Source organism: Molossus molossus, unplaced genomic scaffold (genome assembly GCF_014108415.1).
Source record: "Molossus molossus isolate mMolMol1 unplaced genomic scaffold, mMolMol1.p scaffold_m16_p_10, whole genome shotgun sequence".
NCBI lineage: Eukaryota > Metazoa > Chordata > Mammalia > Chiroptera > Molossidae > Molossus > Molossus molossus.
In genome coordinates, this window is record NW_023425345.1 from 104025432 (window position 1) to 104049401 (window position 23970).

Sequence of the window (23970 nt, forward strand, 5' to 3'; positions counted from 1 at the left end):
CAGTTAGGCTACCACAGCTTTTTTATCAACTCATCTACTGAAGGGCACTTGGACTACTTCCAAAACTTGGCTATTGTAAATAATGCTGCAGTGAACATAGGGGTGCATATATTCTTTCGAATCAGTGTTTTGGGTTTCTTCAGATATATTCCCAGAAGTGGAATCTTTGGGTATTTTCTGAGGAAACTCCATACTGTTTTCCACAGTGGCCGCACCAATCTGCATTCCCACCAACAATGCATGAGGGTTCTCTTTTCTCCACATGCTCACCAACACTTGTTTGTTTTATTGATGAGAGCCATTCTAATGTGTGTCAATTGGTACCTCATTGTGGTTTTAATTTGCATTTCTCTGATGATTGGTGATGTTGAACATCTTTTCACATCAGTTGGCCATCTGAATGTCATAGAGATGTGTGTCTATTTAGGTCCTTTACCCATTTTGTAATTGGATTGTTTTGTTTTGATTTTTTTTGTGTTGAGTTTTATAAGTTCTTTATACATTTTGGATACTAATCCCTTTTCGTATGTATCCGCAAGTATGTTCTCCCATTCAGTGGATTGTCTTTTCATTTTGTCGATGGTTTTCTGTGCTGTGCAAAAACTTAGTTTGATGTAGTCTCATTTGTTCATTTTTATTTTTTTGTATCCCTTGCATGAAGAGATATGTCAGAAAAAATATTGCCACAAGAAATGTTCTAGATTTTACTGCCTGTTTTCTTCTAAGATTTCTATGGCTTCAAGACCAACATTTAAGTCTTTAATTTATATTGAGTGTATTCTTGTGTGTGGTGTAAGTTGGCAGCCTAATTTTATTTTTATGCACGTATCTGTCCAATTCTCCCAACACCAGTTATTGAGTAGGGTATCTTCAGCCTATTATACATTTTTGCCTTCTTTTTCAAATATTAATTGACTATAAAAATTAGGCTTAGCCCTGGCCGGTTTGGCTCAGCAGTTAGAGTGTCAGCCTGTGGACCAGAGAGGCCCAGATTCAGTTCCCACTAGGGCACATACCTTGGTTGTGGTTTGTCTCTGGCCCTGGTTGGGGTCATGTGGGTGGCAGCCACTCAATGTGTCTCTCTCACATCGATGTTTATCTCTCTCTTTCTCTCCCCCCCACCTTTCTTTCTCTCTCTCTATCTGAAGATAAATGTGAAAATGTCCTCGGGTGAGGATTAAAAAAAAATTTCGATTTATTTCTGGGCGCTCTATTCTGTTCCACTCATCTATGTCTGATTTTATGCCATTAACAGGCTGTTTTGTTATTATTTTTTTATCCTCACCCGAGGACATTTTTTCAATATTTTGTTCAGATAGAGTGGAAGGGAGAGAGAGAGAGAAATATTGATGTGAAAGGGACACATCAAGTGGTTGCCACCCACATGACCCAACCAGGGCCAGGAACAAACTGCAACCAAGGTACGTGCCCTTAGCGGGAACCGAACCCGGGTCTCTCCAGACCACAGGCCTCTAACCGCTGAGCCAAACTGGCCAGGGCATTAACAGGCTGTTTTGATAACTATGGCTTTGTAGTACTGTTTGATATTAGGTAATGTGATTCCTTCAACTTTATTCTTCTTTCTTAAGATCATTGTTATTATTCGGAGTCTTTTGTGGTTCCATATAAATTTTTGGAATATTTGTTCTAGTTCTATGAAATATACACCACTGGTATCTTGATAGCAATTATGTTGAATCTGTAGATTGCTTTGGGTTGTATGGACATTTTAATAGTGTTAATTCTTCGTTGTCTGTGAACACAGCGTATGCTTCCACTTATTTGCATCTTCTTCAGGTTCTGTCTTTGGTGTCTTATAATTTCCAACTACAGGTGTTTTACATCTTTGGTTAAATTTGTTCCTAGGTATTTTATTTCTTTTTGAAGCAATTGTGAATGGGATTGTTTTCTTAGTTTCCCTTTCTTATAGTTCATTATTGGTGTACAAAAATGCAACTGACAGCCCAGCTGATGTTGCTCAGTGATTGAGCATTGACCCATGCACCAAGAGTGTCACTGGTTTGATTCCCGGTCAGGGCACAAGCCCAGGTTGTGGGCCCAATCTCCAGTGGGGGCCATGCAGGAGGTGGCCAGTCGATGTTCTCTCTTATTAATATTTCTCTCTCTCTCTTCCTTTCTCTCTCTCTCTAAAAATCAATAAAAAAAACCTGCAACTGATTTCTGGATATTTAATTTGTACCCTGCTTCTTTATTTAATTCATTTATTGATTCTAGTATATATATATATTTTTTCTTTTGGTGGAATCTTTAGAGTTCTCTGTAACAGTATCATGTCATCTGCAAATAATGACAGTTATACTACTTCCTTTTCAGTTTGGATACCTTCTCTTTCTTCTTTTTAAAAAAATTTTTTAATGTGTTTTTTATTTTTTATTTTTTTATTTTTTAGAGAGAGGGAGGGAGAGTTAGAAGCATCAATTTGAGAAACACCAATCAGCTACCTCCTGCATGCCCCCTACTGGGGATTGAGCCCACAACCTGGGTATGTGCCCTGACCAGGAATTGAACCAGGACCTCTCAGTACATGGGACAACACTCAATCCACTGAGCCACACCGGCTGTGCATTTTTTTCTTCTTGTCTGATTGTGGTGGCTATGACTTTTGGTACTGTGTTCAATAAGAGTGCTGAAAGCAGACATCCCTGTTTTGTTCCCTATTTTAAGGGGTATGTTTATAGTTTTTGCCCATTGAATATGATGTTGGCTGTGGACTTGTCATATATGATCTTTATTACGTTGTGTTTTGCTGATTTAGCGGAAGGATTATTGGTTTTATTTTATGTTGTATTTTCATTTTCCTTAAGTAAAGGGAATTGGCTGAACTTACACTCCTGTTACGTGAACTGAGTCTCTTATGATAATAAAGTATGTCTTTAAGCAAGCTTTTTTTACATTTTATTTTTATTTCATTTTATTTTAAAATATGTTTTTATTGTTTTTTTTGTTTTGTTTTTTTTTTTAGGGAAAGAGAGATAGAAACATCAATGTGAGAGAAATATCGATTGGCTGCCTCCTGCATGCTCCCTACTAGGGATTGAGCCCACATGTACCCTGACCAGGAATGAAACTGGGACCTCTCAGTCCATGGGATGATGCTTGATCCACTGAGCCACACCAGCCAGGCAATTTTTATTTTTATGTATTTTGTTAATCCTCGCTCAAGGATATTTTTTCATTGATTTTTAGACAGAGTGGAAGGGAGGGGGCGGGGGGAGAGAAAGAGAGAGAGAGAAATTAGAAGAACAGTGATGTGAGAGAGACACGTCAACTGGTTGAGAGAGAGAGAGGGGAACATTGATGTGAGAGAGACACATTGACTGGTTTGCTCGCGCATGTTCCTGACTATGGCCCAGGTAAGAGCCCTTGACTGGGAATCAAACCCATGACCCTTTGGTCCACAGGTCCATGCTTACGCTGAGTCAAACTGGCTAGAGCTAAGTAAACTTTTTAAAATTCTAAAACACCTGTAACATAAAATTTACCATCTTAACTATTTTTTAAGTGATGTTAGGTTCATTGATAATCTTGTGCAAACAGCATCATCATCCATCCCTGTAACTCTTTTTCTTATAAAACTGAAACTACATTTATTAGACAATAACTCCCCATTATACTCTGGTACCCACCATTTTACCTTCTGTCTCTGTAAGTTTGACTACTCTAGGGACCTCAATTAAGTGGAATCGTACAGTATTTCTCTCTGTGACCGGCTTATTGCACTCAGTATAGTGAGTGTCCTCAAAGTTCATCAATGTTGTAGCACATGTCAAAATGGTCTTCCTGTTTAACACATTGTTGACCAGCAAATTTTACGCAGAAGTTATCTAATGTCACCGGCTATTTTTTTGTAATTGAATATTAAAGTGAAACGATCTAAATAAACTTTAGTATACTTTATTTATACATAATGAATTTAAATAAAACTTTTTACATATCTGCTACTTATTTCATACATATATATTTTAGTAATTTTTTTGTTTTTTGTGATATACTGTATAGCAATCACATATGTGTAATGGTACTCAACATGTTTTGCAAATATATCTGGTTTCACTGCACTTTCATCTAGGAATAACTCCTGCTTAGGTACATACAAAGACTGAAATTTTGGAAGAAAGTAATTAATACAAAGAGGCTTAATTTTATAGTCTGTCTTCATTAGATGTATTTTGTGAATTATCACTAAGATGGAAAAAATGTAAATTTGCTTAAACCTCATTCTGCTTATAGTTTTAGGAAATATTGGAGCTTCAACCAAAAGGGTCAGTTGACTAGTAATCCCTCCAATGTGATTTTTTTCGTTTGTCCCGTCAATATGAACAAACCGAGAAACTTCTTTAAGAGTTAACTCGTGAACAGTCAATAACGTTTGGGCATGAAAACACGAGTTAACTTGTGGGCGGTCAACAATGTGTTAAAATTGGTTCTTTTTTTTTTTTTTTAATCCTCACCGAGGACATTTTCCCCTTTTTTTTGTTCAGACAGAGTGACGGGGGAGAGAGAAGAAGAGAGAGAGAGAGGAACATCGATGTGAAAGGGACACATCGACTGGCTGCCACCCACTCAGCCCAACCAGGGCCGGGGACAAACTGCAACCGAAGTACATGCCCTTAGCGGGAACCGAACCCTGGTTTCTCTGGACCGCAGGCCGACGCTCTAACCGCTCAGCCAAACTGGCCAGGGCTAAAATTGGTTCTTTATGGCCTGGCTGGTGTGGCTCATTTGGTTGAGCATTGTCCCATGCACCAGGAGGTTGCTGGTTCAATTCTTGGTCAGGGCATATGCCTGGGTTGCAGGCTTGACCTCCAGTAGGGGGTGTACAGGAGGCAACTTATCAATATTTCCGTCTCATCATTGTTTCTATCTTTATCTCCCTCTCCCTTCTTCTCTCTCTAATCAATAAAAACATTGAAAAAAAGTAATAAATACATAAAATAAAATTGGTTCTTTATGTACACTGAAAAATAAAGATGGTAAATTTTGTTTTGTGTATTTTTACTACAATTGAAAAAAATTGTTTTTATAATTTGTTCTCATCATTAGACATATTTTCACACTTGGTTTAATTTTTGTAAAGGCCTGTATGGTATGTATGAGCAGCTTTAAAAACAATGGACTATTCAGTGCAAAGATAAACTATCTAAAATATACTTTCCAGCCCTGGCTGGTTTGGCTCAGCGGTTAGAGCATCAGCCCACGGACCAGAGAGTCCCAGGTTTGGTTCCCGCTAAGGGCACGTACCTCGGTTGTAGTTTGTCTCCGGCCCTGGTTGGGTCATGAGGGTGGCAGCCACTTGATGTGTCTCTCACATTGATGTTCCTCTTTCTCTCTTCCTCCTTCTCTCCTCCTGCTCTATTTGAAGATAAACATGCAAAACAAGTGTCCTTGGGTGAGGATAAAAAAAATAAAATATACTTTCCAGAAATCATTGCTGTTTTTGTTTTGTTTTTTAATTGATTTTAGAGAGAGAGGACGGGAGAGGGAGAGAGATATAGAAACATCTATGAGAGAGAACATCCATTGGCCGCCTCCTGCATGCCCCCCACTGGGGATTGGGCCCACAACCTGGGCATGTGCTCTGACCGGGAATCAAACCTGTAACCTCTTGGTGCATGGGTCGACGCTCCACCACTGAGCCACACTGGCCAGGCCATTGCTGTTTAATGTTATTTCAAGGATGTGTACAGAAATAGAAGCTATTTTTGGAAGAGTGTGTATTTGTTGCATTTACAGATTTTGTTCACATGTGACAATAATAAGAAGTATGATTTCTCTAGATAGGTCTGTAAAAAGAATAATATCTGTAGTTGAAAGGACTAAATTTTGTGATTATATCCAGAAGCAGGTGGCCACTTCTGTGTTGCATAGTGAAAAATTAAATATAATTATAGATATTGAACTGATACTTGTGAAAGGAGGAGTATATTCCAGTTTTTTCTCCCTCATAAACAAATAACTCATTTTCCCCCTGATTGTGTAAGGAATGATGGTTGTTTCTAAATGCTTACATAATATGGAAATGTTTGAGGAAGAAAACAAAATTATATGAAATCCTGTAATCATGATCGTGGTTTCATATACTCGTTTACATATGTGAACTTATGCCTCTCGTCAAATTCATTTTAAGTGGAATCGTGGATGCCCTTTTTTCTTAATCTTCTCCACCCCATCATGTTAGCTAGGTGCGTACACTGCTCTGCTTTTTATGAATATGGTAAAAGACATAGAAGTTTTGTCAACTAAGGACAGGGAACCATATTATACACTTGTGCATTTTACTTTTCTTTCCTCCATTTCCTCATACGTTGGTGGCAGTCTGTCTCAGTCAGCTGGAGCAGGCTTTAACTGTGAGAATAATAATTCATAACACAATTAGTGATTTCAACAATGATGAACATTCCCTTTGTTTCATAAAATCTTGTTATTATAGATAAACAGTGTACATTTCCTTACCCTTCTCCCCCCAAATCTTACATAATTATCCTGAAGAACTGGTTCTTTTATTTCTGTGAAATATGATTCCTGAAAGGTTATTGGATAAGATAAAGTGTATTTTTTATTTTAAAAGATACCACCAGAGAGCTTTACAGAAGGATTGTGGATCTTTTGGTTTATTAACTATTTAGATTTGCTTTTCTGTGAATTCTTCCTTTATCTATTGTGTTGCCTATCCCTTTCAGTTCGTGAGAGTTCCTTGTTATAGACGGTAATTCTTTGTCACTTTCCCAAAATGTTTTCCAATGTTTTCAATTTTAACACTTTTAAGCCTTTTATCTGGAGGAAATTGTTTTTTAAGAAGAGTGTTAACTCCATTTACAAAATTAAAAAATATATAAACTCACATGGCTCGTTAATTTGAGTTCTGTTTAAAATAGGCAGTTTCTTTTTATAATTATATAATTTTTAACTTTTTAAATTTTTCTTTGACCTAAAAGGGCCTTAAGAATTTGCCTTATGTTTCCCAGAAATGAAGTGGTGGATTCAGAGTTTTGCTAATCCTACATTCATTGGTTCATTCAGGAAACAGTTAAAAGGGCTACTTTATGCTGAACAGTGAACATTGGAGTAGACTTTGGAGACGACCTCTTCTTTTGACTCTTACTCCTTTCCATGCACTGTGTTAAGTGCTTGGCATGTCATTTAATTCTCTCAACAACTGTACTCTTATTATCATCATTTTTTGATGAGGGAAGTAGAGGTAAGCAGCTCATTTGAGGTTATACAGCTTATACCTTTTGAGTCTAATCTGGTAAGCAGTTTGACCTTAAGTCACTGTAATATTCTCCGCTCAAGGATTTGAAATACACAACTATGTAGTATCTAAACAGTGCTGTACTCACAGTATGGTGTAGTGGCACAGAACTGGAACTACTCAATTCTACCTAAGGATATAATCAGAGAAAATAAAACAGTGGAGAAGACCTTAAAGTTGAGATTTGAAGAATATATAAAAATTCACTAGGCAGACAGGATGAGGGAAGAAGAGAGGGGCATTCTAAAGAGAGAGAGAAATATATAAAAGGGCATCGTTTTCCAGGAGCAACTTCAACAGAAGTGTGGAAGGCTCTAGGGTGGGTGGGGTATGAAGTGGGTCATGTCACAAAGGGCCTGTATTCCTTGTTAAAATGCGTAGACTTCATCTTTTATTCGGGGTGAAACATGAAAAGCTTTTAAGCATTTTTAAAGATCGGAACTCAATAGTTTTTTTCTTAGAGGAAGGCAGTCGAAAGCTGGAATATTATTACTGAAATAAATTATTGTGCAGAACTACTGATTTGTAGCTAAATTAATGGTGGGTTAGTTTACATTCTTAATGAAACTATGCAAATAGCATTTAATAAGACAACCAATTTTAGAGAAATGTAAGTAGAATCTCTTAAATATATCTAATTCTTAAATTATGCGTGTCTTGTAGTCTCAACATTTTATAAATTATTATGCATATTATTACACTTGATAGGTTTCTTGCTTAGCTAGCTTTACAAAACGTTGTTTGACATTACATATTTCCCATATTACTGACAATGGATATCTAAACAAACATGTTAATATTCTGAATATATTCTCCAAAATACTTGCTTTTCAAATTCCTATTATTATATGGGACTTTCATTCTACTTCTCAAATACTGGTACCAGAATTGCTGTTTAAGTAGATAGTTATCTACCAATGTTAATCATAAGAAAACGGGACCCTTGGAAAGTAGCTAATTTGAAAATAAGCACATTGAGTATAAAATACACAAAAATATCTAAGAATTCCAGTTTTAAAAAAATGTGAAATATCAATTTTTATATTATATATTGAAATTACATGTTTTAGATATATTGCGTTAAATGAAGTATTTCTGCCTTTTTTAATGTGGCTACTAGAAAATTTTAAATTATATGTATGGATCAAATGATTTATTTATTTATTTATTTTGTGGTACATGCCCCTAGCAGGAACTGAACCCGGGACTTTCTGGTCCGCAGGTGGTTGCTCAACCGCTGAGCAAAACTGGCCAGGGCTCAAATGATTTATTTTTTTTTCTTTTTATATAGTATACATTTTATTATCAAATGATATTTTTAATGCTGTTCTATACAGTGATTCTAAAATTGTTTATGGATTTCTAGTTCTGTCAAATATTGTTCCAAAGCAATCTAAGTAAAATCAGAGACCAACTACCCTTTTAAAGAAATTTATATTTAGAAAAGAGGATACTTATTAATTCAAGTAATTCTGTGATTGAAGACTTTCTGTGAAGATTATTACTTACTTTTATTTTTGTTAATACTCACCTGAGGATATTTTTTCACTGATTTTCAGAGATGGTAGAAGGGAGAGAGATACAAACACACATCTATTGGTTGCCTACCACATGTGCCTTGACTGGGGCCAGGGATCAAACCTGTAACTCAGGTACATGTCCTGACCCCGAATCGAATCTGAGACCCTTCAGGCTGGGCTGGTGCTCTAACCACTGAACATCACTAAGGCGAAGGTTCTTTTTAAATTAGACTTGGTGCTAATTTGACAGGCCTGTTTTCTCTGCGACTTTTTCCTAGAAGGTGCTGCTGTCCTGACAGCTTCTCTTTGCTTTGTTTCTGGAACCACAGCTTTGTTTTTTCTTCACCAGATTCCCATTGGTCGTAGGGCTCTGATGATGGGGCAGATGAAGTGTTTATAAAGTATGTGTGTAGATGTAAATTGGGACTGCCTTTAATGGGAATTAAGAACAATAATAGTAATATAGTATTGCTTCCCATATTACAACAATGACTAATGAAGCATATTGTCATCATTCTAGCAATAAGGGCTGCAGATCTTTGAATTTATCATGAACTGCCTGAAGAAGCCTTTTCAGTGCTGAGTTGGGAACTTAGTAGTTTTTGGCATTTGTTATTACTTCATTGATTGCTAGGCAATTAATTGGCCAAACTGTCATCCTTTTTGAAAGGTGTTAGGAATTTTTGTACTGCATTTTGAAATTATGCTGGCTAACCTTCCTTCTGACAGGTAGGAGTAACAATCCGTCAACTCAGATGATAGTACTCTAGTATTATTATTATTATTGTTATTTTATATATTTATTTATTTATTATTATTATTATTATTTTTTGCTATGTGCCCCTAGTGGGAACCGAACCCGAAACTCTCTGGTCCGTAGGCTGATGCTCCAACCACTGAGCCAAACCGGGCAGGGCTATTATTGTTATTTTTTAATCCTCACCTGAGGATATGTTTGTTGATTTGAGAGAGGAAGGGGGAGACAAAGAGAGAAACATTGATGTGAGAGAGAAACATTGATCGGTTGCTTCCTGTATGTGCCCTGACCAGGAATCAAACCCACAACCTTTTTGGTGTATGAGACAGTGCTCCAACCAACTAAACCACTGGTCAGGGGCTAGTCTTCCTTTTGATTAGTATATACATGGCATATATTTTTTCATCCATTTACTTATCTGTGTCTCCATATTTTATATATGTATGTATGTATGTGCCCCTAGAGAGAACTGAACCCAGGACTCTGGTCCACAGGCCGACGCTCCAGCCGCTGAGCCAAACCGGCCAACGCTCTGTGTCTCCATATTTAAAGTAGATATCTTGTAGGCCTTGTTTTTTGTTGTTGTTGTTGTTTGTTTTTCTTTAGTCTGTGACAGGATTTGTCTTGGTGTTTTTAGACCAACAAACTTTTTAAAAATAAAGGACCTGATAGTAAATGTTTTAGAAGCTTTGCAGGCCATATTTGTCTGGGTCATGCAACCATTCAGTCTGCCATTGAAGTATGAAAGCAGCCTTGGACAATATGCAAATGATGAGCATGTCTGTGTTTTAAGGAAACTTTATTTACAAAAATAGAGAGGAGGTCAGAATTGGTTTAAGAACTCTAGTTTGCTGACCCTGGTTTAGACCTTTTACATTTAATGTACGGTAAATCCTTGATTTTGCGGACCTCAGTTTAACAGACTTTGGATTTAACGGACAAAATTTCCAGTCTATATGTCATATATGAAAATTAACACCCTAATAATTTTAAAATGCTTTTAACCAAGATTTGCTTATAATTTAATAAATAAGTTATTTTTTGTTATTGATTCACTGTTACTTTTAACAAATGTTAGCAAATTGGCCATATGTTGGAAAAATATTATAGTAATATCACTGACATAAATAAATATTACATATTTAAATCCAAGAGTCACTGCTCATAATCAATGTTTGGCAAATGGTTAGCACAAGATCACACTGTATCGCACATGGTAACTGGTTCTGTTGTCGGGTGGTATGACTTTCCGCAGCAGTTTTAACACATGCTGGCCAATGTTCTGACGTGCACCAAGCCATGTCCCAGCCACATGCATTGTTTATTCACAGTGACTGGTGAATGCACACATTTACTAGACCTATTTAGTATAAATTTAAAATTACAGTGATATGTCTTGGCAGTTTGGCTCAGTGGTTGAACTCCTGGCCCGAGGACGTCTTGGGTTTGATTTCTGGTTAAGGGCACATACCTGGGTTGCAGGTTTGAACCCCAGCCCTGGTCAAGGTTGTGCGGAGGCAACCAATCCATATGTCTTTCTCACATTGATGTTCCCCCATCCCTCCTTCCCACTGTACCTAAAATAATCAATGGAAAAATATTCTCAGGTGAGGATTAAAATAAATTTTAAATTTACAATAATACATATAGAAAACTTTTCTGTGAATTTAACTTGATAAATACTTAATTACACAAACGTGTCTGCACAAGTAAAAACAGGTAAACTAACTAATTTGTCAATTTTTTAACATAAGGATTTGCAAAACCTACTTTATTATATAAGAGACTTTTGGCTTTAACAGACACCCCCTCCTCCAGATTAGTCTGTTATATTGAGGTTTTACGGTAAGTACTGATATCACTGGATTAAAATTTATCGTCCTGCTGGTTGTTTTGTATTTGTTATATCTGTTCTTTGGTTTTTGTCTTTTTTCTTTTGCATTAGTTATTTTTTTGTTATTCCATTTTGTCTCTAATATTGGTTTATTATTTATGCCTCTTAAATTTGTTTTTACTGGTGGTCTACGATTTACAGTATTCATCTTCAATCATTATTTACCTTCAAAAATTATAGTACTACTTCACGTGTAATGTGAGAACCTTACAACAACAGTGCAGTCCTAATTCCTGCTTCCCAATCTTTGTGCTATTGTAGTAATGCATTTTACTTTGACATTATTTCATTTCAAATTCCCATTGGAACCTGGCCGGTGTGGCTCAGTGGTTGAGCATCTACCCATACACCAAGAGGTCACTGGTTTGATTCCCGGTCAGGGCACATGCCCAGGTTGTGGGCCCGAACCCAAGTGGGGTCATGCAGGAGGTGGCCAGTTGATGCCCTCTCTCATCGATGTTTCTCTCTCTCTCCCTCTCCCTTCCTCTCTCTAAAATCAATAAAGAAAAAAATAAAAAAAAAATCCCATTGGAGATGAACTTTGCAAACTTTCATGTTTAAATCACCCTTGAACAACCCTCACTGTTAAGGTTTGTCATAGTAAATGATAAGATTCATGAATTTGTTCTGACTCAGGAGAGTGAAACATAGAGAGGCAGTTAGGAGGAGAAAAGCATGAATCAGCCTAACAGAGTCAGTGCTGGAGGAGACCCTCACACAGCTGCAGAGTAACATTTTTTCCCACCCTCACCATTCAGAATTTCTTTAAAATTTATTTAATAACTCTTACTTTCAAATTTGATTTTGTTTTCTTTATGTACTATGTAATGAATACTGACTGGAGATAGAAATTCTGTTTTTTATCTGACAGACCGTAGGTTCTCATCCAGTTTTTACATTCTGGGTTCTTGGATGTATAGTTCAGTTTTGAAGTTTTTTTTTGCAACAGAGTAATTGGTAACTTGTGATTCTCTATGATTTCTAGATAATTAGAGAAAGCCATTAATCTCTTGTTTTATTAGTGTGCTTCTCTTAGACATCATCTTGATTTTTTTTTCTTAAGTAATATAGAATATAAGTAATGTATTCACGGTAATTAGCTGGTTTTCCTTCATAAAATTTTCTCTTTTTTTGTAGTACTTGTGTGGTAGTAATAGAAAAGACAACATATTTATCGATCCAGGATACCAGACGTTTGAGCAAGAATTGAATAAAATCCTCCGAAGTTGGCAACCAAGCATACTTCCAGATGGTAATGCTCTTTTACAATAAAGCTGTTACTAACTTGCTACTGGGATTTTTATTTTTATAGAACATATATTAAATATAATTAGGAAACAATTTAAATTAGCATATTTTTCAGAGTACTTATTTGTGACCTAAGTGGTTCATCTTTTGTTGAATTGGTAATGAATATTGTTGATAAGTAGTGTTTATGAAGAGCTTTGTAATAAATGTGACCTTTCTCTGGAGTAAGAAACTGGATGTTTACTTCTTGAGCCTTTAGTGGAGATTCTGATGTAAACTTATCTAAGATTAAACCTCTATTTTGGATGTGTGAAGTGAAAATATTTATGAATGCAATCCACCTAATTTTCTTAGGAATTCTACATATTTAAATTCCTTTCTGACCATTGTCTGCTTGTTCTGTGAAACAGAAGCAAACATCCAGCCCCTTAAAGCAGAGAAGCTAACATAGTCTGTCGTGTTCTCTAACCTCTTTCTTATTGCTGATGAGCTCCATAGGTAATTCCGATATTCATTCCACTTGACCTGGTGTGAATGGAAGATGGCAATAGTTTGTTCTTAAATTAACTATTTCTAGATTGTAAATGAAAACTGTTTTCTTTATTATATTCTTTTAAAATATTTCTCTCTATTTAAGGGTCAATATTTTCTCGAGTTGAAGAAGATTATCTCTGGAGGATAAAACAACTAGGCTCACACTCTCCAGTAGCTCTTCTGAATACCCTGTTCTACTTTAACACTAAGTATTTTGGCCTGAAAACAGTGGAACAACACTTAAGACTTTCCTTTGGCACTGTGTTTAGGCATTGGAAAAAAAATCCTTTAACAATGGAAAACAAAGCATGTCTCCGATACCAAGTGTCTTCCTTATGTGGAACAGATAATGAAGGTAGTATAACAGATTATTATTTGGGGATTGTTTGTGGCAGAGACAGCCAAACCTTGCTTACTAAAGACTACCTAGGTCACTTGTTAAGAACCCGAGGACTGTCATTTTCATAAAACAAGACATCCTGTGTCTCCTTAAAACATCTCAATTCATTTTGTTTCAAAATTATGAATTACCAAAAGCCACACTTAGGTCTCTGAAGGATACCTAGTCCCATTCTTTGGTATAATAGACACTAGGACTGAATAGAGTGGATAGTACTATCTTTCTTCAAGATTGGGCTTAGGAAGTTTATATAATTTTTATTTTTTAAGATAAAATTACTACTGGAAAAAGAAAACATGAAGATGATGAGCCAGTATTTGAACAAATTGAAAATACAGCCAATCCTTCAAGATGTCCTGTGAAAATGTTTGAATGCTACTTGTCTAAAAGGTAAATGTTATTGATATTTAATTTTTAAAATTTTATAAGTTAGTTGACTTGAACCTAATGTTAACGAGAGGTGACTTTTTCCACTGATCTTTTTGTAGATTTCTCTTCTCAATTATTATCTAAGTTCAATCAATTACAACATTTTTAGTCCCATTATTATAAAATACCAGTTTATACTTCATGCTTTAGGATTCAAGCTTGTGTTAAGAAATCACTCATTACTAATGAAATTACTCTTATCTTTTAAATGATAGCAATTCTAATGAGTGTAAAGTAGGGGGCACAAATCTTTTTTTGTAAGTGGGTAGGTAGTAAATATTTTAAGCTTTTCTGGGCTATAGTTCTTATTGTAGCCTCTCAATTCTGCTTTTATAGCTGGAAAGCAGGCATATACTATATATAAATGACAGTAATGACTCTGTTACAATAAAACTTCACACAGACAAGTGATGGGCTATAGTTTGCCATGCCATGGTGGAAAGATAAGTTCAAAGGTAGGATAGATAGGTGGAGAGGAAAATGAAGTACTTATATTTAAGAGAAAATTGCCCTTTAAGAAGGTCTAAAACGAAAGCACTATACTTTTCAGATATACCACTGCTTTTTCCCCCAGTCTAATACCAACAGACATTTAAAAATATTTTAAATCATTGAAATGGTTTGAGACAATAAATTATTACTATTATTATTATTATTTTGCATTTATCTTCAGATAGAGCAGGAGGTTGAGGGGAAGAGAGAAACATTGACGTGAGAGAGACACATTGACTGGTTGCCACTCGCACGACCCCAACCAGGGCCAGGGACAAACTTCAACCGAGGTACATGCCCTTAGTAGGGACCGAACCCAGAACTCTCTGGTCCGTAGGCTGATGCTCTAAATGCTGAGCCAAACCAGCCAGGGCAAGACCATAAATTATTTTATGCTTGTCCATTATTTTAAGTTATGCCCTGTACTTTTCAAAAGGTTAGCATGAACTCAGTGTATTTTCTTATATAATCAGTTGTATAAATTCATGTTAGGTCCCCAAGTTAGCTCTCAAGAACTCAGAAATAGTAATGTCACCTACAGGATGATGTTAATATTTCTGATGATGGTTTTGGGGTGGCCCTATTTAGCTGAAACGAAATCAGGATCTTCCCATATTAGTAACTATTTGTTATATGGAAAGCCCCATCTTAGTATTATCTTGTTGGTAATTTAAAAATTAAGCTCTATTGTGTAATGCTGTTAAGTATTTTTATTTTATGTGCTGCCATGTTTCGTCAATTCTAAGAAATGTCTTTTGCATTTCACCATCTCTGAAACTGGGATGCATGTTATAATTGATGAATTTTTAAATTATAATTGGTAGTGTTTTACTTGTTTAGTGGAAATATTAAAATAATTAAAAATAATATTTCGATTAATGGTGTCTTAGATTCAGTGAAGAACATAATTGAAATTATGATGGGAAAATCTTTTATCACAGAAATTAACTTTCAAAATACCTGAATGATAGAGTATTTAATGTAGGTAATGAGGGGTTCATATGGTCTGACCACATAATATGGTTGTATTTATGGAAGTGTTCATGAAAGAAGAACAAAGTTTTGGGGAATTTTGTATATATACTGTAAAATTGACTTTCTCCTTTCTCCCAAAGTCCACAGAATCTTAATCAGAGAATGGATGTTTTTTATTTGCAACCAGAATGCTCTAGTTCTACAGATAGCCCTGTCTGGTACACATCTACTTCACTGGACCGAAACACCTTGGAAAATATGCTCGTACGGGTTCTCTTAGTAAAAGATATTTATGATAAAGACTATTATGAACTGGATGAAGACACAGACTAAAAAGGAACATTTCAGAAGCATTCGGGATAAAACAGCATTAGATAGTCATGCTGCTAGATCTTTATTATGGAAAACATTTCAAGTTTACTCCTTCTGTTTTGAGTTTTGTAGCAGTGTACCCACACTGGGTATTACCATGTAAATAATCTGTGAGTGAAAGTTGCCATTATTCTATGTAGTTGTTTTAGGATACTTAACAAATACATTCAAATTTTTTTTTATTATTATTTATTTGATTAGGTATGTTTGTAACTTTTTACATTACAAAATATGAATGAGAATGTGCCATGTATAATTTTTTTCTTGTAGTAAGAAACATCCATATTGCACAATTCTACTGTTGCAATGCTTCCTTGAAGGGGGCTCTTTTACTGGGTTCTTGACCACACGGTTGTGTATGGGTAGCACTACTAAAAGTTTAGAACTTGCAGTGTCTTTCAGAATTTTTAAAATAAACTGTAAACTAATAGGCTGGGTTTTTGGTTTTGTTTTTTTTTGGGGGGGGGGGGTGAGTTTTATTTGTTTGTTTTGTTTTATGTTTTAGTTACTGAAGCCTTACAAGGTTATGTAGAGAGAGACCATCTTCTGTACCAAAAAATAGACGAGAGAATGCTTTCAATATTGGTGTACTGTAATGTGAATCTCTACTGGTGAAAACAACTTTTGTTCCCCTTATTAAAACCTTAGTGTCCTTTTCTCATTTGTGGCTTTCTGCATCACTCCAATCAATAATTTAAATATATATATGTATATATATGTATGTGTGTATATGTATGTATATCTACATATATATGAAGAATGACATTGAAAACATGATCATTGAGACATTTTCTTTGTAAAAATGTCTGATGATAGTATAAAAAAAATTTTTTTTTTTTATGCCAACTATAAGTATCCAAAATCTCCTTCATTTATAGAAGTTTGATTTTTCTGTCCCTTCCCCCCCTTTAAGGTTATGGATCATTTCAGTACCTGTGTAGTACTCTAAAACTTTACCATTTTATTAGAATTCTCGTGCCTGCCCTCAAATATGACTGATGCGTACATTGGATAAGATTATTTTTAGAAATGCCACTCCTGAAATAGTTGTTAGAGAAAGTCGGGCTAGTTTAAAAAGATGGTATCACATGCTATCATAAAGATTACCAGTGTAGTGATTCTGATGTTTCAGATGATTGATGAACAGAGAAAGAAACTGATGGGATGAAGTTTATCTCAAAAGAAATCACATTCTTTGTTAGATTGTTTGGCTTTTAAATTTTAATTACTTCTTATAGAAGATTGCATTAAAAAACTTTGTGCTTCTGCATAGCAATTTATCCATTCACACCTTTTCTTTCAGAACAATGTTTGTTTAAGATCCTACCTTCTAGAGACTGAGCAAAATGCTAGCTGCAGATTTTCATAAAGAAATCCTTTGGCTAACTTCATATGGCCTGTGTGTAGTCATGTTTTCTTGTTTCCAAGTCCTCAGTCACCACAGTGACATTAATTTTCTAAAATTGCTGGGCGGGGCGCATTTGGGCTCTTTTCCACAGTGGTTAGGCTATGTCGCATGGCCCTTAGATGCTGCTCTCTTCCTTAGGATAAATGTTAGCATTAAGAAGAAATTTTCTTAGTAACAATTTAGAAAATTTCATAAGTGTAATCACTGCACATTTAAGCAGTAATTATCAGAAATATTTTTGGCATAAAAACTACAATATTCTAACTTGTTTTATAAGTTTGAATAATGTTTTTGTCCTCTATTTAATTTTATATTGTTGACTTGATAATCAGACAGTAACAAATCTGATACTTTACTAAAATAGATTGCTCATTGTCTGTTGAATGAAGAAAAATGGGTAACATATTTAAAATATATAATACAAAAGTTTCTTTATCCCTGATTTTTCTCAGAACTACTTTTAAGAACTTTTCCTATAAATGCATCTTACAGTAGAAAGGTGGTTAACCCTAATCGTCTTTTCTTAAGAGTGGTGCTATAGTTCATCAGAGCAATAAAGTCTCTTCTAAATGTCACTTAATGTGTATTTTACCAAATACCACACATTTCTTCCATGGTTCTATTAAGCACCTTATCTTGCTATTTACATTTCCTTTTTTTGTACATGTTAGGTTTTCTAAACAGATATGTCTACATAATTTTGATCTTGATGCAGTTGAGAGTTTAGAGCTCCTGTCTTTGTCTTGATTGCAATCCCAGGATTGAGTAACTTGACTCTCAGGTGAAAAGAAAAAAAATACTATTTATAATGAGAATTGTTTGTTTTGTGAAGCTTATTTCACCTAGAATACATTTCATTGGTTTCAGGATTTCCCTCCTGTGTGTGGTCACAGCTGACTGCTGAGAAAAAGGATAACAGTTCCTTTTTGCTTCTTAGTGATTGCTGATTATAGCATCCTGTAAATACAACTTTATTGCCTTTAGATGTCTACTGGAAATGCTGTATTTTTTCTGTTCTGAAGATTTTGCCATTTAAAATGAACTGATGAGAAAGTTTTTATACATATTGAGAAAAGTGAATTTTGCATGCAAATGGAATCTTCATTAACACATATTTTAGGCTTTTCACTGTATTAGGTAATATATTAAAGGATTTTTCTAGACAAGTATTTTTGGGGGGGCCAAGAGTACAGTTTGTTAAGTAGTAGTTCATGGTTTTTCTTTTATTACATGGAGTTGTTACCAGTGTGTTAAACATATTCATATAGGAATAGGATGCATATTGTAGTATGCATTCAAACTTTTGTCACTTTTTCTCATGGAATTTCCCTTTGTTTTAGCCAATTGTGATTTGGGTAGCTTGTTTATGCATAGTATTAAGTATGACAGTATTGGAGAAGTCATAAAATTACAAATTTTTGGTTTGTACTACTCTAATGTGGGTTCATTTCATCTGAGATCTTAAATAACTTGCAGTCTTAAATCACTATAAAAATCTGCACTTTTATTTTGCCAGTTATGTCCAAAATGTATTGTAATACATAATGTCACTTATGTTCTAAGTTAACATTCACTGTAGGATAATTTCCTTGCTTCCCTCAACCAAAGTCATGAAAGTGTACATGAAAATATTTTTAGCCTGGCCAATGTAGCTCAGTGGATTGAGCGATATCCCAGGGACTGAGAGGTCCAGGTTTGCTTCTTGGTCAGGACACAGGCCTGGGTTGTAGGCTCATCTCCAGTAGGGGGCATGTAGGAGGCAGCTGAACTATGGATCTCTCTCACATTGATGTTTCTATCTCTTCTCCCTTCCTTTCTCTCTAAAAATTAATTTAAAAAATTATATATATAAGTACACACACACACACACACACACATATATATTATCCTCACCAGAGGATATTTTTTTCCATTTATCTTCAGATAGAGTGGGAGGGAGGGAGAGAGAGAAACACACACACATCAACCCCGCATGATCCCTACGTGGGCCTGGGATGAACCTCAGCTGAGGTATGTGCCCCTGACCAGAATCAAACCTGCGACTCATTGGTCTGTGGGCCAATGCTCTTACTACTGAGCCAAACTGGCCAAGGCCATATATATATATATATATATCTTTTTTTTTTTTTAGAATAATTTTTATTAACTAAATTACAGTATTTTTGTGTCTCCCCCTCCCTTAGTCATTTGAATTTCAGTTATTTCATTCTGCCTTTTTCTTAGGAATAGACTATTTTTAATGTCTTTTCTAGTGTTAAGTACTTTTTTGTTTCTGGGTACATCATACTTGAAAATACTATTGCTAATGAAATGTTATAAATTCAGAAGTTCGTGTTCAGAACAATTTAACCACATCAGTCTGAGTCTTGAGACTAGAAACACCTAGAGTGATACCTCCCTGTTCTTTTGTCCATACTTAGAAGCTAGATATTAGAGGGACATCAGTACTGTGGTCCCCTGCCTAATAACATCCTGGATAAGAGAAAGTTGTGCCTGAATCTGTGCAGATTGAACAAATTCACGAATTTGGGCCTTTTTTGGGGGAAAAAAAAAGACAGAAATTAAGATTTAATCAAGGAACAGGACCAAAGAGAGGGCCATGGACCTTATGAGTCCCCTTTGAGAGGTCACTGAGTCATTGAGGACAAGTGTGAATACTAATAGCATGTTTTCTGTTGTAGCGCAGTGGAAAGAACAATGAACTCTTTCTGGAACACTAGGTGCTTTATTCTGTCTGGGCTTCAATTTCTTTCTTTTTTTTTAATAATTTTTTTAAATTGATTTTTAGAGGGAGAGAATGAGAAACATTGATGAGAGAGAATATTGATCAGCCACCTCCTGCATGCCTCCACTGGGTATTGGGCTCACAACCTGGGCATGTGCCCTGACCGGGAATCAAACCTGTAACCTCTTGGTGTGTGGTTGATGCCCAACCACTGAGCCACACCAGCCAGGCTGGGCTTCAACTTTTTAATCTGTGAAGTGAAAGTATTGCCTGGATTTCTGATTCTTGAGTTTCAAATTAAGCATGGTTGGTATGGTAGTTAGAGACTTAGTAGTAAATTTTACAGATTTATGTTTGAATTCTTTTATTTAGAAGTACATTTCTTTGGAGAGGGGAGCAGTCTTTTCTAAAATAGTCTAACTTCTCAGAAATAAACTCATGCATATTTATTAACACAAATCTTAAACAACAAATCTTTGTTACATATTTTCTCTGTGCTACTACTGCCAACTATGGTAATTACGGAGGAAGAGAGAATAAAAGATGAAGAAGATACTATGTTCCAAAGCTTATAGTTATGGGCGATAAACAAGATTCACTGTTGTATGAACATATAGAAAATATATTCATGATAGTTCACCACAAGGAAGACTGTGAACACTCAGAAATACACTAAAAGGTTATTGTGGTCTAGAGTAGGTTCCATAGATTTACTGCCATCTGTGTTTATATAAAACATTAGATTCCTGTAACCTTGACATTGCTGCTTTCAGTTCTGTTAGAAATGGTGAGTGGTGCAATTTCTGATTATTTTAAGGGTTCTATTTTGGTAATACCAGTCCTCATCTCTGGCTTTTAGACCAATTTACTACAAGAGTAGTTAAAAATAGCACCTGAAGGGATTAGAGAGAATTACATAGTGTAGGTATTACACTACATTGAATCAAGGTGAGGAATTCGACATCTAGGATATGGTGTGTGGTTGGAACATTCAAGGTCCTATCTGTTTAACATCTATATATCTATCTTTATCTATCTATCTATCTATCTATCTATCTATCTATCTATCTATCTATCTATCTATCCATCCATCCATCCATTTTAATCCTCACCTGAGGTTTTCTTTTTATTGATTTGAGAGAGAGAGGTGGGGGGAGAAACATTGATTGATTGTCTCCTGTGCACCTTGATGGGGATCAAACCCACAACCTGGGTATGTGCCCTGACCAGGAGTTGAACCTGCAAACTTGGTGTACGGGATGACATGCCAACCAACTGAGCCACCCACCCAGGGCTAATTTTGGATATTTTTTAAAAACTGTCCACTGAGGTCTTTTTCCACCCCCATACCAATTGCTTTTAAAAATAGAATCTCATATATTTTTAAGTTATGGGTATGGTGCTCTTAACCCTCAGAAGCAAAGTTAAACATTTCTATTACATATTTGTAGTTCTAAATTGGTATCAGCAGATGGCACAGTTGCTTTTTTTCTTGGTTTATGCTGTTATACTATAATACTTTATCAGAAACCCTTGGGGTTTTAGAATTCAAAATTTCCCCCTTTTCAAGAATAAATTACATAACACCCTCAGTGGGGTCTGGGGCAGCACCCCATAATCAAAACATTTCTGCAGCAGTAAATCAGGTATTATTAACTGAGGTAAACTTAAGGCTATAGGTCAGTTTTTCTCACAAACAGGAAAAACTAGATTTTTTAGACTTTCTGGATCTCAGAATTGCTGGTGAGGAATTGCACACTTGTAATTAAAAAAACAAACAAAACAACTAATGTCGGGTTTAGTATTTTTCTTCTAATAAGAACATCTAATGTTTTTTTTCTCACTGCTTAGTTTTGGTAGAGATAACTCCTGGCTTTCGGTAAAATTTGCATATTGAAAGAAAAATGCAAGGAATGCCTAGAATAGGCATACATGTAAATAGAGCTAGAACCATTATTGAGTTCTGAAACTTATAATTTTGCCTCTATTGGTATCATAATTATTCTGCATAAATATGGTAACACCTTTATGACTAGCTGCAGTCGTGTCATGGAGCCAGTCGTTTATTCATTCAACAAATACTTGAGTGATTCTTCCAGACACACTAAGCCAGGTGCTGGTTGCACAATAGGATAGATGCCCTCCTGGAAAAGACTTAATTTAACTGGGGAGATAGGACCACAGAGTAAGGTAGGGACTTAAGCCTTGTTGCACATAGTTGCTTGCATTTTAAAGAAACCAATACCCAGCTCAAATAATTTATGAAGGCCCACTTGTGGTTCAGATTGGTATTACACCAATTTGCTTCCCATTCTGGAGAGGAACAGGTGCCAACTATTTGAGGATGCAGAGATAGATGCAAATGAAAAATATTAGTGAACATCTTTCACACTGAAGGCTTTCATGGTTTACTAGTGTTCTCAATTCAGATTTTTGGTTTGTTTGTTTTTTGTTAATCCTCACCCAAGGATATCTTTGCATTAATTTTTAGATAGTATAGAAGGGAAGGAGGGAGAGAGAGAGACACATTGATTGGCTGTGTCCCACATGACCTGAACTGGGGCCAGGGATCGAAACTGCATCAGGTACATGCCCTTGACCGGGAATGAAACCTGCTTCTTGTGAGCAGACACTCTAACTGCCGAGCCAACTGGCTAGGGTGCAGTTCAGTTTTTAATCAGTCATGCAAGAGCCGAGTCGGTTCACCAGAATGCAAGCTCAGGGGGTAGGGAACATTTTTGTTTCCTGCTGTCCCAGGCACATGCTAGGTGTTAGTAAGTAAATGTTTGTTGAGTAAATTAATGATTATAGGCACTTTCAAGTTCAAGAATATTGAAAATATGACTATGATCCATGAAGTAGTGCCAGACTTTTTTTTTTTTTTTTTAAATGATTGATTTTTAGTGAGTGGGGGAGAGAGAAACCTATCTGCTGCCTCCTGCACACCCCTGTTGGGAATCCAGCCTGAAACCTGGGCATGTGCCCTGACCGGGAATCAAACCTGCAAACCCCTGCTGCGCATGAGATGACACTCAACCAACTGAGCCACACCAGCCAGGTGCACTTGAATTTTGGTGTGCCTCTGAACATTTGTCATGTTTCTGTGTGTGTGTATCTGATTTGTTCCTGTCATCTTCCCTTTATGAGGGCCAAGTGGATCAGGATATAGGGTTTGATGGCTTATATAGTTCCAGATTATAAAAATCACTTGTCAAGTTTGTTAAAATGCAGATTTCTGACCTATGCCCTGGAGATTGACTTAGTACATCTGGAATGGATCCTGGAGAACTGCATTTTTAACACCAGGGTTAAAAACACAGTTGAGCCCTGGCTGGTTTGGCTCAGCGGTTAGAGTGTTAGCCCACAGACTGAAGAGTCACAGACGGGTTTGATTCCAGTCAGGGGCATGTACCTCGGTTGCAGTTTGATCCCCGGACCTGGTTGCGGTTGTGTGGGTGGCAACCAGTCGATGTGTCTTTCACATTGATGCTTCTCTCTCTCCCCCTCACACTCTATCTGAAAATCAATGGAAAAATATCCTTGGGTGAGGATTTTTTTAAAAAAAGGAAAAAACATACAGTCGAGAAATCGGCCCACAATTTTTTTTTAAAAAAATGAACTAGAATTGAATGGACTAGAACATAATAAAGGTTTTTTCCTCATGAAATGTGTTTTATACTCTTATATTGGGTGGTAAATATAAAATATATTCCTTACGCTCTTCAGTCAAACTAAAAGAAAGCTCACATCTATGGAAGGATTTGTTAATCTGAACCCATTTAGTTTTCAGATACCATTTTCTTAATTTTATGGACACAAATGCTTTTCATTTTGCCATAGTAAGTGGCTAGTCAAAACTAATGTGGATTTTTTGAGATAGACCTGTTTCTCTGTCCATGTTCCTTAAGTTTCAGACATTTTTGTTTGTTTTGTTTTTTCAAGA

At 36.0% G+C, this 23970-nt stretch overlaps 1 protein-coding gene across 10 annotated transcripts in view; it reads left to right on the top strand.

Moving 5' to 3' along the window:
- Positions 1-16551, top strand: part of ZMYM2 (zinc finger MYM-type containing 2) — a 130455-nt gene extending 113904 nt beyond the window's left edge. For 4 of the 10 annotated variants that reach the window (XM_036251103.1, XM_036251101.1, XM_036251106.1 and 1 more), the window contains 4 exons: positions 12582-12696; positions 13330-13581; positions 13896-14016; positions 15663-16550. In XM_036251103.1, coding sequence (XP_036106996.1) covers positions 12582-12696; positions 13330-13581; positions 13896-14016; positions 15663-15855 — 681 coding nt within the window. In that variant the 3' untranslated portion in view covers positions 15856-16550. Of the gene's footprint in view, positions 1-12581; positions 12697-13329; positions 13582-13895; positions 14017-15662 lie in introns of all 10 variants that reach the window. The other 6 variants (XM_036251099.1, XM_036251097.1, XM_036251100.1 and 3 more) reach the window with 3 other exon arrangements.
- The last annotated feature ends 7419 nt before the right edge of the window (positions 16552-23970 follow it).